Below are 19,134 nucleotides of genomic sequence, written 5' to 3' on the forward strand. Positions count from 1 at the left end.
TCTCTGTCCTGCCTTTTTATTTTTCACTCTATTCGGTCCTGCCTTTTTTTTATTAGTTTATCCTGACTTTTTTTTACCTAAATTGTCATCCTGCCTTTTTTTTTTGGCAAAGTGTCTCATCCTGCCTTTTTTTTTTACTCAAAACTCCTGTCCTGCCTATTTTTTTAAAATTTCATCCTAGCCCCCCCCCATAAAAATCAAATGGTAGCTCCCTAATGATATTCTTCTATCCCCAAATATTCATATTACTTTGTCTGGTATAGAACTAGTTTACAATTGTCAGAGGGGAACAATTTGTGTTAAAAGTGTGTAATAACAGAATCAAATCATTCATTTACGAATAGACTATTACCATTTGCAATCACACAAGTACCATAAATATTTTTGTTTATTTCATTTCTATAAAACACAATAAATTCAACAACATGTAAATATAATTCAACTAAACTTCTGATAGCTCATATCAATAATGGTCATCATAAGCACCAAAAAGTGCTTAATTTGTTACATAAAAGCAAAGATTTATATTACTATCTAAAAATATATATGTCCTTATTAAAAGACAACAGTTAAATAATTGTCTTATTCTCTAATTTTTGTAAGACTCATATTAAGAATAGGTGCAATTATTTTATAGGTAGTTTTACAGAGAAAACTATCTAATTTTTTTAAAACCAAATCTTACTTAAACAGAAATCCAATCTAAACTAAACTGTTTTTCTATGTTGTGATGTTATGCTATTGTTTCAGAAAAAGGGAGAAGGTTTGGATCCATTAAAACGTTTAATCCCGCTGCAAATGTTTGCACCTGTCCTAAGTCAGGAATCTGATGTACAGTAGTTGTCGTTTGTTTATGTAATTTATACGTGTTTCTCGTTTCTCATTTTTTTATTTTTTCGTTGGTTATCCCGTTTGAATGGTTTTACACTAGTAATTTTGGGGCCCTTTATAGCTTGTTGTTAGGTGTGAGCCAAGGCTCCGTGTTGAAGGCCGTACATTGACCTATAATGGTTTACTTTTATAAATTGTTATTTGGATGGAGAGTTGTCTCATTGCCACATCTTCCTATATCTATTGATCTAAATTCCAGTCATATTAAAATGTATGTGCTGTTAACCTGATTTAACTGAACATCTGCCAAAGCCAAATAAAAACTTAAGTCTTAAAAGTAAGGTTTACACAGGTTTCACTGTACTTTCATATTAAGTTATTGAAAAATCTTGGCACTATTAAATCATTCCCGGCAACTTTTTTTTCAGGTAATCAGCATGGTCACATAAAAATCCAATGTAATTTTCAAAATGCTCTTATGTAATTCATATATACTACAATTAATTTTCACTAAGTTAAATCAATTCTAGAATTCAAAAATTCAAGTAAAATATATCAAAAGCAACATATATGAAATACAACAAATTGAAATCAACAACACTTAAAAGTTTTAAACTATGACATACAAAATTCTAAAAGATATGTAAATAAATTCTTCTAACTAAGCTATATAAGATGTTAATTTTCTCAAAATTTCACAAAAAAAATCAAATAAGGAAAATATCCTGCTGCGTTAACTGATCTTTTTCTAGAAGATCAAAAACGAATATGAAAACATGAAATAAATTATAGAAATTATAGAATTCAAACTTTAATGCAATGAACAATCAAGCTGCCAAAAAAATCTGTTATAATTTTGAATTCTGAAAAATTGATAAGAAATATATGTATGAAGAAAACTTACACAATTTTATAGGAGATCTGTAAGCCATGTATACATTAATGGCTAAAAAAGAGGGGGCTGGGCTATGTTATATCATACTATAATATAATTGACAGTAAAATAACCCTTACCCTATTTAGCTCAGGATTAGCTGGGGTAGTTTTCATTGTACATTCTTAACAATTTTCAGAATTCAAAATTGTTCCAGATTCAAATGATTCCTTGTTTATATAATAACAGTTCATAGAGCTGTATTTCTAATATTTTTTTTAATTGCAGAAATAATCATAATCTCACATGGTACAAAAAAAATATCATTTTAAAGTACATCAAAATTATTATAAATAAATTGTGTATCAAATAAAACTTTGACATTAATTCAGTTCATAATAAATCATATGTTAAGGAAACAAATGTATGTGTTTCTAAAAATGTAGAATGGCAAATGGCATTGGACAAGAACAAATTATATTTAATTTTTTACATGAGTCTTGATTGACCTTTTTAGCTGAACAAAATAATGTCCATCATTGAACTCGAAATTGCAAAAATGGTTTACAACATTACTGCAAGCAACAGATATTTGCAAATACAATGTATACAAATTAGTCCTAGAGATCAATTAAAATTCAAACTGAAAGGAATACAGTAGTACTATATGCATCCTCTCCATAAAAAATACTTCTCCCGTTCATTTCTATATTAATTAAAAAAAAAAATTGTAGTGTTTCCCTATTCTTTATATTTTTTGCCCATTCTTCACTTTTAAAATCAATTTCTAATCAATAAAACATCTCAATAATTTCTGAATTTACATTTTTTGTTAGAAAATCAACTTTTAATATGCATAAGATATACATGTGAAATACACAGGAAAGAACTCTGATGCAAAAGGTCTTTAAGTTTGTGTTGAGTTTATACTGTGGAATCATTATTATTCCTGGGATACCAATTTTATGGATTCCCTGAGTACAGTCAAACCATGAGTATAAATCGTCAGTTTTCTATTGGCTTATATTTAGATTTTAACAAAACATTGAATATCAATTAAAATGCAAGCTTTCCTCAATCCACGAAATTGGTATCCTCAAAAACAAATGAATCCATATCAGATAGAAACCCAGTGATTACAGAAACTAAGATATGAACGTAATATAAATAAAGAAAGATACACCCTTTTATGACTATGGCAGGCAATAAGTGACATGAAATTGAACTTACGAGCAAAGACGATACAGATATAATAATCTGTAGTAACAATTGTAAATTGACAAAAAATATCTTTTCATACATACTATGAATGGATAACAATATATTAAACAGCTGATTACAGAGACATATGTTTCTGGGTTATCACCACAGGTAACATGTTTAATACCTGATATCACCATTGGTTCCAGGATATAAACAACAAGAAACTAACATTTATATAACTAGTCATCATTCTATTTCAAGGGGCAGATCCAGCCATTCTAAAAAGGAAAAAGGGGGTCCCAACCTAGGTCAAAGGGGGGAGTTCCAACTATATGTCCCCATTCAAATGCATTGATCATCAAAAAAAAGAGGGGGTTCTAACCATGGAACCTTCCCCCCTGGGTCAGCCACTGATTCCATTGAACAAATTAATGTCATTTAATATTTTTCAATGAACTAGTCCTCATATTACTACTTACATAGCTTACATCATGGGATATTTTTATCAAAATTTTGAAAATAAGTTGTCATTTGATGAAAAAGCAACAGTCCTTTGTCTAAGTCAACATTAGTACTTTCATTGGTTTGTCTGATGAAAATAAGATTATTTCAAGGCAATGCTCCATGTTGAAGGGCATGCTTTGACCTATAATGGTTTACTTTTTACTGATTGTGACTTGGATGGAGAGTTGTTTAATTGGCAATCCTACTGCACCTTCTTATGTCTATTGAAAAAAAGCTTTAAAAGGCCATCTGACCAATTAAATATATACTAATTTTTTTCAAACACTGATGGCCTGAAATATATCATTAATATAAAAAATAAGACTTAAAAAACAGAAAAACCAAATAAAGATGTGTTAGTTAATTCAAAAAATATATACATGGAACTTCATTAAAATAGTCAAGCGAGTCATTTTTTACAAATATCTGCATTAGCTACTATTCCACCGATTGTATGTTCTTCGGTTAGACTTCGGGCATTTCTTTTGGTGGATGCCTAATGAGCTCCTCCATTTAAATCGTAATCCACAAGGACATTTGTAACGATCCACTGTTCCATGTTTTCCGCCTATATGTTCTTTCAAGTAAGCTTTTGCTGCAAATTTATCCCCACAAAGGTGGCAGACAAACTCTCCCATTTTGATTGGAAGTTGCCTTGCCTTATCCATGGCAATGTCTACAGCAGTTTTTGACAGGGTTTTTTCTTCTGGTGGAACCCAGATAGGTTTTGATTCTATATTTTGGTTTTCCTGTAAAATCCACTTGTTTTCATGGTGAATTTGATTGTGTTCAGAAAATTTCTCAATATTGTTGTAAATATTACCACAGAAGGTACACACATACACATCTTTTTTAGGCCTTGTTTGTTCATTGCTGTTTGTTTTTGTAGAATGGTCAATGTGTGACACCATCCGATTTGGAATAGTTTGTATCTTTTGCTTTTCACTTGAAGTTACGAAACTGGATATGGTCGGTAACTTCTGTGTAATCTGACTCTGTAGATTTACATCCTGGTTATTTTGTGATGGGTTTTGTGCTATCTTTTGTTTTTTAGATGATGAATGTGTACTTGACCTTGATTCATGTGTATTTGACCTTGACTGATGTTCTAGTACATCCTCAATCTGAGAATGTAGAAAAACTTCAGAGTTAGAAACTGAGATTTGCTGATTTGCAGTAGATAGATATGCTTTATTTGTTGACCATGTGTTAGCACTAGGTCTTGGCTGACCTTTTGAGAGACTTCCCAACGATGTATTTAAATGACGGTCAGATGATTGCCCATCTAATTTTGACGATTCCTGATCATGAGTTGACTTTTCAGATAATATTTTTTTGTTTATCACATGCTGACTTTGTGATAGGTTGATCAGCTGGTTCTTTGATGATCCTATCCCAGATAGTGATTTCTGCTGACTAAGCAAAGGGTTACTGATTTGGTGAAATGTGTCCATTTCCTGCCTTTCATTCACTGGTAGGTTATGATTTGAACGTGTTTGAACATCTAAACTTGGCCTGTTTTTATTTTCAGAATTATCTTTAACAAGTTGATGTGTTGACAAACTGGTGTCCCTTCCAAGTTTTGTATTTTTGTCTATAGATAACAAGTTAGCACTTTGATTTTTAAACTCCTCACATTTTCCACAATGTTTTTCAAACAAATTCCAACTAGAGGAACGAAATCTACAAAAGCAGGTGTAAATTTCATCATTTCCATGATAAGTTAGGAGATGATTCACTAACTCTGCTCTGTGTTGAAACGTTTTTCCACATACACTACACGTATCTTGTAAGTGTTTGCAAAACAGCTTGTGTCTTTCTAATTCACTTGTACTTTCAAAATTCTCTTTACAAAAATTGCAAGCTTGACTGTCAGATTGTTGATTATGCAAACTTTTCCGTCTTTGTTGGGGATAATTCTGCTGGACTGATTCAGAACTTTTTGTCTGTAAATTGATTCTGCTGATATCTGCAGGAATACCTCCCAATCTTCTACTACTGCTTTTGATGTTATCATTTAAATTTAAATCTGAGCCTATTTTCCTGCTACTGTTTTGGTCAAAAGTTAAATCAATGACTCCATTAGAATTGATGCTGCTTTCTGAATTTGTATTTAATGCTGCTCTATTTTGCTCCTTAACAAATGCTGATGTAATTATTTCATTATGATTAACACCAGGGGGCAGCACTGGTGGTTTTAGTTTGTACTTAGACAGAGCATCAGCCAGTGGTTTTACTAATGACGTATTGATACGTAAAGATGAACTTTGTTCTACAGTTCCATCAGTCTTACAAATGCTTTCTGATTTTCTTCGCTGTAAGTACTCATTCTGATTTTCTGAAGGTGTTTTTTCTGGGGTGGATAAACTTCGCTGCCTACATCCTTGTCCAAATTCTGTCACTGGTTTTCGTGCAAACATATCTGATTGACTTAGTTTTTCTATTTCTTGTAACCACTCATTTTGCATGTTGAAGTGAGGAATACCACACTGACTAAAGTCTATGACAGACACATTTTGACCTTGAACTTGTACTTCATTTGGCAGAATTGACATCAAAGCTTCATAACAATGTTTCCTATGGTTACCAAGGGAACTCCTCCATTTAAATTTCTTACCACAGTCACAGGAGTATCGCATATCACCTCCGTGTTTTCCTTCAACATGTTCTTTAAGATAGGCCTTCCTTTTAAAGATTTCTCCGCATTCTTCACATTTGACAGTAGTTTCCCCATCATCAAGAAAACTGTTGAAGAAATCTTTACCATGTGTAAAAGTGTTAGTAATACTCTGGACCTCCATCATCGATTTCTCAAGATGTGCTGGTTGTGAAGGTAATGTCAACGTTGAATGTTGGTTTGATCCCAGAACTAACGATACCTGTCCAGCTGGTGTCGGTTGTTCCATTGAATCTAAGGGCTCTTCTTTCACACATGAAAGATCTATGCAATTTTTCATTACACATGTATCTATATTTTTGTCTACAGTTATATGTCTTTTTTGCACATTCAAGTCCTGATTTTCTGTTTGGGTTTTCAATGCTGAGTTTTGATCATTGCTACTTAAAAGTCTTTCTTTGCTCTTTTCATGCCCAACAGTGTGTTTGTTCAGATCTGAAGTAGTGAATTCATCATTCTCTTTTTCAGATGGTTTTGAAATTTCTTGATAGGGTAACTGTCTGTTTAAAATCACAACAGTTTCAACAGTTTTTTGTGTATCATGGTTAGAGGATAAGTAATGAAAATCTGATGAAATTGTGTCATTTCCATTCTCTGGGTTCACTTCAGTAGTTTTATCTGTAATGTTAAGTGTGCGATCCTGACTTACAAGTGGTGAATGGTGTATGGACCTTTCATTTCTTTCTGTAGAAGTACTGTTGGTAATTACATCTTCTAGTAAACCAACATTCAAAATCACACCTGATAACCTGGGTGCATCTTTATTGCCCTCGAAATTTTCTATATTGTCAAGCTGATGAATACCATTCATAGTTTTGAGACAAAATTTGTTCATCCCTGGACCGATTTGCCCATTCATTGACAATTTACATTGTACTCTATGGTGAAGGTATTTACTTTTCCACCTAAATTTCATCTGGCAATTACAACACAAAATCAAACACCTTTGCTTACACAAGTTTCTATGTTCCAAAAATATGCCAAATCTTGGAAATGTTTTAAAACAGAGATTGCAGAAGAATCCTTTACTTTTCATCTTGACCTTTGAATATAATTGTTTTATGTCTACACGACCTTTCTCTGTGTCATCTTGTAAAATAAAAGCACTTTCAGAAGATTCTGGGTCTTGAAGTCTTTTGATTTGATTATCTCCCTTGATTAGCATCATATGTTTCATGTTTTCCTCCATACCACAATTTACTGCATTGTCTCTATGCATATTCAAGGTTGTTTCAAGGTTAAAATGGTTGCTGCCATCTCCTGAACCATTTTCTTTTTGAAATGGTAGATGTTCTTTATTTTTATCATGCATTTCTTCATCCCCATTAATCAAATTACTATTTCTGTTTCCATTAGATGTCTCATGTTTACTTTGAATATGGAATTTCTGGTTTGAATCGTCCAGAGTTGTCTCCCCATAACATGGATAACTGATCTGTTTTTCTGAATGTTTTCTGATATGATTTTTAAACTTCTTGATACCTTTTGTTTTAAACTGGCAGACATTACAAACCAATGTCTGCTGCTGTGCTGAACCTTTGTGACTTTCATTGATCTTCTCAGTATATTCAGTTTCAGCATTTACTGAAACAGAAAAAAAATATCTAAATTAATATCAAATACTAATAAACGAATTATCCCACGTTACTATGTTTTCAGTATATGTAATTGCAAAATGTTAAGCAAGCATCTAATGTGGATTCACCAGTAACCTTATTTTGATGTAACATGTCTTCTGATTGACTGAGAGTTTTCTGTCTATCAGTTCATAGGCATAATTTTGTCATGTGACTGTGATGTCATCAACCTTTCTTCATAATTTCAAAACAACTTATAAAGAGAGAGTGTTATATTTTTCTAATATCTATTTAAAATAACCTCAGTGGTGCACACTTTAAAATAAGGAAATATGCAGGTTAATCAGTGTGCACTACATTTTTTATGTTATTTCTTCATAGGCAGAAAAAGTATTAATTTTTTACATTCTCTAATTGTACAGTCATTCTTAACAGGCATTTTTGCGCCTGTCCCAAGTCAGGATCCTCTGGCTTTTGTTAGTCTTGTATGATTTTTAAATTTTAGTTTCTTGTGTATAATTCGCAGGATTTTGAGCTGCATTGAAGACCCATTGGTGGCCTTTAGTTGTTGTCTGCTCTATGGTCAGGCTGTTGCCTCTTTGACACATTCCTCATACTGTAAACCAACTTATTTTCGCGAGCAATTTATTTTCGCGACTTTCGCGAGTAGAAAATTAACGCGAATATAAATCGTCGAGAATATGTAAAACTTGGATCTTTCCTTATTAAACTATATCCAGGAATTAGAAAATCGCGAAATTAAATAGCCGTGAAATAGTTTACAAAGGGTAAAACGCGAAATAAAGTATACGCGAAAATAAGTTGGTTTACAGTATCCATTCTCAACTTCTTTGAATATTCCTGGGGTATCTATATAAACTAGTGTAAGAATTTTTGTTGGTTCAGATTAACTTTTTCACTTTAGAACAGCCACGCCTAAAAATAGAACATAGAGGTAAAATGCATTTTTTGGCTTATAACTCAAAAACCAAAGCATTTAGAGCAAATCTCACATGGGGGTAAAATTGTTTATCAAGTCAAGATATATCTGCCCTGATATTTTCAGATAAATCTGACAACCCGTTGTTGGGTTGCTGCCCCTGAATTGGTAATTTTAAGGAAATTTTGCTGTTTTTGTTTATTATCTTGAATATTATTATAGATAGAGATAAACTGTAAACAGCAATAATGGCAAAGTAAGATCTACAAATAAGTCAACATGACTGAAATGGTCAGTTGACCCCTTTAGACATTATTGCCCTTTATAGTCAATTTTTAACCATTTTTTGTAAATCTTAGTAATCTTTTACAAAAATCTTCTCCTCTCAAACTACTTGGCCAAATTAATCCAAACTTGGCTACAATCATCTTTGGGGTACCTAGTTTAAAAAATGTGTCCAGTGACCCAGCCATCAAATCAGGATGGCCGCCACAGCTAAAAATAGACTATAGGGGTAAAATGCAGTTTTTGGCTTATAACTCAAAAACCAAAGCATTTAGAGCAAATCTCACATGGGGTAAAATTGTTTATCAGGTTAAGATATATTTGAACTGAAATTTTCAGTTGAATCTGACAACCCGTTGTTGGGTTGCTGCCCCTAAATTGGTAATTTTAAGGAAATTTTGTGGTTTTTGGTTATTATCTTGAATATTATTATAGATAGAGATAAACTGTAAACAGCAATAATGGCAAAGTAAGATCTACAAATAAGTCAACATGACTGAAATGGTCAGTTGACCCCTTTAGACGTTATTGCCCTTTATAGTCAATTTTTAACCATTTTTTGTAAATCTTAGTAAACTGTAAACAGCAATAATGTTCAGCAAAGTAAGATTTACAAATAAGCAAACATGACCGAAATGGTCAGTTGACCCCTAAGGAGTTATTGTCCTTTCTAGTCAATTTTTAACAATTTTCATAAAATTTTTAAATTTTAACTAACATTTCCCACTGAAACTACTGGGCCAAGCTCATTATAGAAAGAGATAATTGTAAGCAGCAAGAATGTTCAGTAAAGTAAGATGTACAAACACTTCACCATCACCAAAACACAATTTTGTCATGAATCCATCTGCGTCCTTTCTTTAATATTCACATAGACCAAGATGAGCGACACAGGCTCTTTAGAGCCTCTAGTTCATTTTAATACACTGGTTAAAGAAGTAATGATAAAACATAAATTCAATTTATATGCTAAACTATTTTGAAATCATTTCCATGAAATGAATCTTATCTGATAAATAAAACATGTAATAAAAAACGGCAATTGCACACTAAATATTCTCTTCTTTTCAAGAAAATTATATTGATTGATTGATTGACAGATCTTTGCCTTTAATGTCCCCATTCAGATTGGCTGTGTGCTTAACATAGACTGCAGCACAAAAGACAGTCCACTTTGTCAAGGGTTTAACTGCTGGTCAGAAACAGACCAAAGTGACCATATCTATACTGCTTGTCAGAAAAAGACCAAAGTGACCATATCTATACCCCAGTCATCATTGCAGAAAAAAATATATATAATGTTTTCATAAATTTTTGTATACAATAAACTTAAGTTTGATATAGTTAAGGTGGTACTAAACAACATGACTAAAATTAATTTTGCTCGCTTTTAAAGTTTCATAAAATTTTGACAAAAGATTTACTTTTATCCTTTGATATAGAAATTGCAAAAATTAGATTGCAAAAAACTAGAACCACAGACTTTATCAAAAAAAAAATCATAGGTTTTATAGCAGTTTGATAAACACTAGTTTCCATAAGTAAGAAGATTATTATTTCCTTAACAATCAAGGCCGTAGCTACCATTGAAGCAAGTGAGGCAATTTCCTCACTAAAATTTTGACAGTGATTTTTTTTTATGGTAATAAATAAGAAATATAATTGTCATTTGTTGTTCTGTTTCAACCTTAATTTCCATAACTTGTCATCATTCCTTTTAAATTATTCTTCCTGGATATAACTCAGTATTCTAACGGGTGATGTTTCTCGATTATATCAACCTAGTAGTAGTAACGATAATCATTGTGGATTTATGGTTAAAACTAAGAGGCTCTTGCAGAAAAAAATAAAATGATACTGAAGGTAGATAAGGAATAATTCTAGTAAACTAATGCTGTTTGTGAACAGAATCTGAGTATTGAATATAAGTTCATTGGAACTAATCCAAAAATGATAAGTAGACTGACAAATCAAGTACTGGGCATCGCAAGGGGACAGTCCTGTCTGTGTATTCATTTTCCCGTTTCACAAACTTTACTTGTTCTCTGTTTACAGATAAACAAAATATAAATAACATGAAACATGCATAGATTAATTTTTATCCATGTTTCTTTAACCTTAAAAATTGAAAGAACATTCCGTATTCCACTTGGGATTATTGAAGAACGGTAGGACCTTTAAACCTGATTTTGTCTTTACTTAGTCGGGACTACGGAATTTCTTGTAATTATATTCGTGATTTCGGAATCAGACACCCCAAACCACTAACCTCTAAATTTATAGGTTCTGGAACTAACATATCTTACCACCAACTATTTCCAGAAATAATTTGAAAACACGACATGTAAACGGCGAAAACTCCATTCCAATTCCCCTGTACCCATACAAGTAAACTAACTCCAGATAGAATCATATGCATGTATCTTATCTCATTCTATCCCTAGTTTGTTTACTCTTTGACAGCATAAAAGGGACTTTAATATTTTGTAACAGCGACAGTATGATGGTGCTAACAGGACAGTTAAATCCCTTTTTTTCTGACACAACTATTACTACTAATGCTGCTACAAATTGCTGATGGAGAAGGAATCAGAAGAAGACGTCGATCATTATGTTGTCAGTTTGCCCTGAAATGATTGAAAACTTGGGAAAGTGCATGCATAAGTGGGGCAAGGTTGTGATGTTTTGCCATGCTCAATGTTCATCACAATAAGGATGTCAGCAGACAAAATATTCTGAAACGATTTGACGAAACCGGCCATAGAAAAATTGGCAAACTCTACTAAAGCGATTTTTGTTCTAAGTTCTGGCGAGATACTCAAATTAATATTTGAATGTTTATCTGACATTTAAATTTAAATAAAATTTTTAAAAATTTAGTGTGTGTAAATGTTTTTAAATATGAAAAATTTCTATAAAGAGTGTCCAAATTTAAAACATTGTCAAGCTCTCTTGAAATGCCTAGAATGCAGGATTTTGCACCATTCATTTCATATCTCCCAAAACATTTTCGCCTCACCTCACTTCGCTCCGCTCAATTATTTTGCCTTACTAAAATAAAAGGCCTAGTTACGGCCTTGACAATAGAACAGGATTAGAAGGTTCAACTAATTTTTACAGTTTTCTCACTTTAGTACCACCTTAAGCCTTTAAAATATTGGCCAATTCTTCACCTGTATCTGAGACAATAGATCCAGCAGTAGGACTGTCATCAAAACTATTGTCATGGTCAGTATTCTCACAGCAGTCTGGAACTGTAACATTAACAGATATATCCCTACATAACACAGCTTTTGGAATGTTGACAACCAATCTACTGAAATTATCTCCCCCTGACTGCTTCAGTATAATTTGATGGTCTGCAATGTCTTCCCTTGACTTCTGATTCAAACTTCTGTAATAGATAGAAAAGTTGTGTGTTGTGACCTTAACCTTTTACATTCCACAAAAATAATCTATAAATTTCATGCATCTGAAAATTGACAATTTTAAAAATGATCTTTTTTTTGGTCAAATTTAAGCTTTAAAAAATCTGATACATTGTATTGCCAGAATTACATTGATTTACTACAGAGTCTATAAGTAAGCATTACACAATTAAATTGTTTACCTATCATAAAGGTGAAAGAAATGTTTCATTAAACCATCTGATGTGAATTGTGCCTCTATCAGAATTGTCTGGAACTGGTTGTAAACTGGTCTAGTTACCATGATAGATACCAAATCTTCCATGGTGGGTGGTACCCTGAAATGGTAAAAACTAAATTTTATGTCATATGTGACTGGTGAAACAGTTTACCTTAAGAAATGGTATGAAAATGTGGGCTAGGTCGTATGAAAATTTAGGCAAGGTCATATGAACACTGTTAGACTAGAGGCTCATGTACACCTTACAATCATTCCATATGCCAAATTTAGTGGTAGTATCAATAACAGTTCCTGAGAAATACATGAAGAATAAACCACAAAATCTTAACATTGATCAATGAATCATTAAAATGAGGTCATATGTACCCTGCCAGTTAGACATACTGTAAACCAACTAATTTTTGCAAGCAATATATTTTTCGCGATCAGAAATATAACTTGAATATAAATCATTGTGAATTTGTATAGCTTGGATCTTCCTTATTTAACTACATCAAGTAAATTAGAAAATCAGGAAAATTAAATATCTGCGAAGTGGACTAGAAAGGGCTAACCGCGAAATAAAGTATCCATGGAAATAAGTTGTTTTACCTAACTTTATTTATCCCCTCCAATCATTCCATACACCATAATATAATTAACCTAGCATTTTTATAATAGTATACCACAAACTGACAAAATTATGAAAACTTATCATTTACTAATGAACCATGAAAATGAGGTCAAGGTAATATAAACCTTGCCATATAGACATGTCCACCTTATAGTCGCTCCATAAAACAGAAATAATTGACATAATGTGTATAATATAATCTGGAGAAATATAAAATAACCACAAAAAATAAACAGTATCCAATGAACCATGAAAATGAGGTCAATGGAAGTACATGAATGACAGAGGGAAATTTCAAAACATATAAGGTACACATATCTGTATACAAGGTATATACATGTAGCATTAACATCTTCTATCTTATGAAATATAAATCTTTAAATAAATAGTTTGTACACCATTGCTGGATTGTAATCCCTTTGTCTTGAATTCAGCAGCTTTCATTACAGTTTAGACAATTTTCAAAATTTATTATTCATGACACTTTGATATTCATGATACAATGTATCAAATCCTTATAACTGTAAATTCCAGTATGATCATGATGATAAATCTAAACTTTTTTTTAAGTTTTTGAAATATGTTTTTTTTAGCAATTTAATGAATTGCAGTAAATCTTATATGAGTTGTATCTTTCACCCCTCTTTTAAATGTAAGTTATGATAATAGTAATATGAAATCCCCCCATTAAATTATTGTGATAATTTGAAAGGCTACTTCATATGGCATGTATGGTTCTGCTTTGACACCTTCCTGTACAAATGAGGCGTCTACGCATTAAAAATAAAATAAAAAAATATAGCTTCAATGCATGGAACAAAATAGTTGATTATATATAAGATAAGAATTTTATTAATCTAATCAAGAACCAATATAAAGGGCATCATTTTACAACACAATATGATTGGAAAAAGCAAAACAGAAAACTAATGCCATACTATAACGGTATGGACAGGATCAGAGCCTAACACAACATGTGTTTTATATAACTATTATATTAAATCTTAAAACAATAAAATATTATATTATTTCATATATTTTGTTTACATCTGGATCTTATTTCTAAACCTTTAATAATGTAATTTCCTAGGCACATGAGAGTTGGTAAATGCTCATTTGTGAGCAGCCAGAAATATTCTTATCATTAAGTAGTTCTTTAAAATTAGTACAAAAAGTGATAACTTTATCAAATAATGATTTCCTCTGTTCATTATATCATGGACAATTTAGTGTAAAATGGGTCTCATCTTCAATAGAATTTGATCCATGTGATAGGCAGGGATGACATAGACGTTGAGTTCTCTCTATATACATGATATATTTTTTACTATATCTATCTTTCTCAATTCTAAGATCATGAGCACTTATTCTCATTTTACATATAGCTCTTCTTATACTAAAATCTTTAATTGATAAATAAGCCTCCTTTACAAAGTCAGTCTTGAGGTTGAAATAATTTTCTATATATATGAATAACAGTATGAAATGACATGTTGGGTAAACATCAATTAGGAGTCGACATATGAATAATCTTGTTACTATGAGGGGGACCAGGGTCATTCAGTGGGGTCCTGATCATGATCCCAAAATTCTGGGATTAAAAACATGAAATCCTGAGGTCCCAAATGTAAAGAAATTCAAATCCTGACATCCCACAATTCAAAAAAAGAATTCAATCCAAAAATCCTGAGCTTAAAAACACCCGATCCTGACGTACCAAAAAAAGTCCTGCCCCCTCTACGATGTCACTGTTTTTTTTTATGTATATATCATACTGTAGCTCTTACATTTGTATAATGACCACAAACCAGAAAACACTACCTTTCCGAAACAAAGAACATATATATACTTCAGTACAAAAATAAGGTGTAGAAACAGCTGCCACTCAATCCCGCCCCTCCTTCAACACCATGCTTGTATGGAGTACAATTTTGCACCTGTTCCATGTACATGATGTAGGGTGCCTCTAGCATGTCTAGTCAATGTAAGGCTTGCTTGGTTTTTATTCTGTTTTTGTTTTTTTGTGTGTTTGCATCTTTTTGTGCTGAACTACCACACATTATTGTTTGGGGGTTAGCTGCGTATACATCCATACATCCGGATGCTAGATTTTTAGCTAGTTCCATTTCTCTTTGGTCAGATTTTTGTCTCTGACTAATTCCCCTTTTCAAAAATGCACATATTCTATTTGCATGTAGCATGTGGGTAGTGATTAATATATTTAACAAATTTGCATCTCCTATAATCGTCAAATTTGACAAATAAGTATCTAGATTTTTTAGTGTGCTGAACTATAATGTGATGTTCCGAAATATATTATGCATTCAATAGTTGACGCAGACCCAGACATGTAAAGTGTCATGTTGTTTTTTTCTACCTACAACACCGTGTCAAGCACTTAATATCGTTAATCCCGCATTTAATCTGTCTGTTGATACAATTTGACGTGTTCTCCTAACAATGCTTGTTGCTAGTGCTACAGCTGAAAGGTCGTTTAGCGTACTGAAACAGTTGAAAATGTACATCCGTTCCACAATGAGAAATCCCTGATTGTCAGCTTTGGGTTTAATGCACATTCACCATGATTTTGAGGTCAATTTAAACAAGGCCATGGACGTTTTTGTTGCAGCTAAAAAACATTGGGCAGTTTTTTGAAAATTATTGTATTGATGTTTCTCAATAAAAAATGATCAGAATACAGTCTTAATAAATTATTTCCTATTCAAATCCATTTTAGTCCCTCAGAACGCACCATCATTACCATAGACATGATAGACATAGTTTTTCGTCTAGTCAAAACAATTCTTATGAGGAATACCCCCCAACCTACTACAGAGATCAGTTGACACCAACTGTTCTCCACAACATAATTTAATTCTATAAATAACAATGTACATATTTTTTTAATCACTTGTTGTTTTCTTTCATGTAAATATCACCAAGTATTCTACAAAGATAAATTTTTGTTCATATTTTTAATCATATACTCCGCACATGCAACAGTTCATAATCTTCAATATTAATGAAGCTGTAACTGGATACCAGAAGAAGAAGAAGAACCCCATCCCCCTGGTTGGCATGCACTTCAAAAGAACTAACTACGCCCCATATTGCCGAATTTAAACATGAAGGCTATGGTATTTAGTTATTGTTCTCATTCTATAGATATAGGAAAAGGATGATATCGACTTTAATATTTGTGAAATTATTTCCCATTATAAATCTTTTTTTTTTTTTTTAACAATTTCGCTTTATTTCAAATACTCTATTGTTATTTCATAGTATTTTTAAAGGATAAGTTTTTTCTAATAGCCTCACTGGACACAATTACGAACGATTATGGAACTTTAATTATTTTTTTTCTTTGTAGAATACTTTTCTTGAATTGTTTATACCAGAGAATTAAAGATGTATGAAGGCTTTTCATTTTGAATCATAACACACATTAATTTCTATTTACGTTGGGATACTTTAGTAAGATTTTTATGACCTGGTTTTATGGGTCCAGTAAGCCCAATGTGGACGCAATTACGAATGGCACTTTATTTATATATCTGGCAGAAGAAATCAATGACAACGATCTAAATTTATGAAACATACATTAATCTTATCTTAAACACATTTCCTAAGAAAATAAGAAGTGTAATATGGTATTTTACTTCAAATTCTTCAGCAGTATTTGCAGACGAAATTAGTGACAAAAAATTTTCTTTGAAAAGGAAATATTTCGGATTTTTTTTGTTTTTATGCAAGTTCTATCGTCTAAGAAGCACTGAATTCTCCTTTCAGAACTTTAGTGAAACTATGATTTTAATTTATATTTAACCTTTACTTTCGGAGTTCTCCGGACTTTACAATAAAAATACTATTTTCTTCTGACAATATATGCTAAGGGTCATCAGAGTCTGAGAAAACGTTAATTTTTGGATTATTTGGACAGGACAAAGGACATCACACATATGAACAGATTTCAGGAGATATTTTTCTATCTACATAATGACAAAAGAAGGCAATTTGCGCTATCTTGTGTGCTTTGTTTATGTATTTTCCAAGAGAGGGAGTCATTATTTTGACATTTACGAAATTGAAATTTTCATAGTCTGCAACATTAACCAAGTGAACACAAACTTTTTTTCATGAAAACACAAGTTATGTAGTTTTTTTTATGGGTTTTTAATTAATAGAAACATTTATTAATTATCATGCATAAATATAATATCAGGGGGCAAACATTAAAAATCGTTGGTAATTGTGTCCAGTCGTAATTGCGTCCTAATCAGTTACCTACCCAGATCATGCAGATAAGATAAGATAAGATAAGATAAATACGTTTATTGCAATAAGCACAATTATGCTATAGCACATTTAAATTACAACATCATCATGTGTAAGCAACATGAAATTTATATTAATACATAGGTATACAAAACTGCAGAGAACATAATTAACAATATGAACATTTTGTTAATGAAAAAGACAATTAGATTCATATATATAACTAAGTTAATATGAAAGTTCTGAGTTTCCAACTTTCACGCAAAAAACACATCAAATTGTAAATAACAGTTTTTGTTTGAACTTGTAGTAGTGAATACAGTTTGTTGATATTTGGCCATGTATGATAATGTGTTGAGAAGTATTTAAGTCTATACTGTCTATATGCTGGACATGCTGGACAAACCATAATAAAATGATATTCGTTCTCTATACATTGCATAGTACAACATTTACAAATTCTATCCTCCCTTCGTTGTTTTATGTAACGACCAGTTTCCATATTTAGTTTTAATACACCAAATCTTAATAAAGACAACATTTTAACATTGATATTTTTCAATATATATTGTTCCATCTTAAAACCTGTTTTTATCATTTTGTACAATATTAGTTTTTCAGAGCTCTCTACAGACTCACGCCAGCTCTGATAAAATTGATCTAACAGACGTTCATTCAAAATATCAAAGTTTACATTAACATTCTCTTGTGCATACCATAAATATAATTAAATCCAAGATAGAACATGTAGAATTTCAAGGCAAAGGAAAAAATATCCCAGGGAAATATTTTCCTCTTGATAAAAATATGACAACAACTACTGTGACATTTTTTTCTCCGGATATAATTTTGCTTTACATGAGTGCCAATGTGTGACAACTCTCCATACACCTTATCGCTATTTGTCCGCCATTGCTGGAAATCACACAGGTTCCCGTAAAATTTTGACGTCATAAAACAAAATGTCTGACGCCACAATGGAAAAGTGATTGTTGTTGACGTCAAAAGTTCAAGCGGACGGGTCAGCCGGGAATAGCGATAAGGTGTATTCAAGTAACAATTTAAAAAAGTAAACCATTATAGGTCAATGTATGCATGGCCTTCAACAAGGAGCCTTGGCTCAACCCGAACAACAAGCTATAAAGGGCCCCAAAATTACTAGTGTAAAACCATTCAAACGGGAAAACCAACGGTCTAATCTATATAAACAACGAGAAACACGTATGGCTGCATGACAGTTTCAGTACTTGCTGTTCAACCTGCATACTTTAGAGTTAACAGTTCATTTCTAGTCTTGTTCGCATTGTGCAAATTATTTTGATGCATTTTTACCTGTTTAGCTAAGAAGTTTTGAATCTTAAACCAGGACTGGCAATTTCAGAAAATGCATGTTTGTTTTGGTTTGTTCATTGTTTTCAAAGCGTTCCATTAGGGGAGACAACAAAAAAAAAAAAAAAAAGCTTTTGGATTATCTCCCATTCACTACCGTATTTGTCCTTATAAAAACACGTTCTCATCTATAATTAGAAATTCTCATTAACGGTAATTTGTCATAATTCGTACTCAAATAGGTCGAATTATTGCTCATAAGACAAACTTATGCAAAAAAGAGAAAAATAAAGAAAAAACACATTTTTAGTTTATCAAGTACTTGGAAATCGTGAATCTAGCATTTTAACACCTGGTGTATGCTGAACTAAATTGTAA

At 32.0% G+C, this 19,134-nt stretch overlaps 1 protein-coding gene across 1 annotated transcript; it reads right to left on the bottom strand.

Moving 5' to 3' along the window:
• Positions 1–370: 370 nt before the first annotated feature.
• On the bottom strand, positions 371–18,877 carry LOC139528265 (uncharacterized). Its single transcript, XM_071324159.1, has 4 exons — positions 18,760–18,877; positions 12,502–12,636; positions 12,065–12,285; positions 371–7,673 (listed from the first exon to the last, which is right to left on the bottom strand). The coding sequence occupies exons 2-4, from the start codon at positions 12,621–12,623 to the stop codon at positions 3,844–3,846; spliced, it is 4,173 nt and encodes a 1,390-aa protein (XP_071180260.1). The 5' UTR covers positions 12,624–12,636; positions 18,760–18,877; the 3' UTR covers positions 371–3,843.
• Between the last annotated feature and the right edge of the window lie 257 nt (positions 18,878–19,134).

This window comes from Mytilus edulis, chromosome 6 (genome assembly GCF_963676685.1).
Source record: "Mytilus edulis chromosome 6, xbMytEdul2.2, whole genome shotgun sequence".
In the NCBI taxonomy this organism is placed as follows: Eukaryota; Metazoa; Mollusca; class Bivalvia; order Mytilida; family Mytilidae; genus Mytilus; species Mytilus edulis.

What these genes read in the sequence shown, in the direction of transcription:
- LOC139528265 (XM_071324159.1), bottom strand. Translation starts at nt 12,623, where the DNA reads ATGGAAGATTTGGTATCTATCATGGTAACTAGACCAGTTTACAACCAG. An exon ending in TTCTTTCACCTTTATGATAG is followed by an intron (nt 12,286 to 12,501) that starts GTAAACAATTTA and finishes TATCTATTACAG; the next exon opens with AAGTTTGAATCAGAAGTCAA. An exon ending in ATCTATTGTCTCAGATACAG is followed by an intron (nt 7,674 to 12,064) that starts GTGAAGAATTGG and finishes TTTCTGTTTCAG; the next exon opens with TAAATGCTGAAACTGAATAT.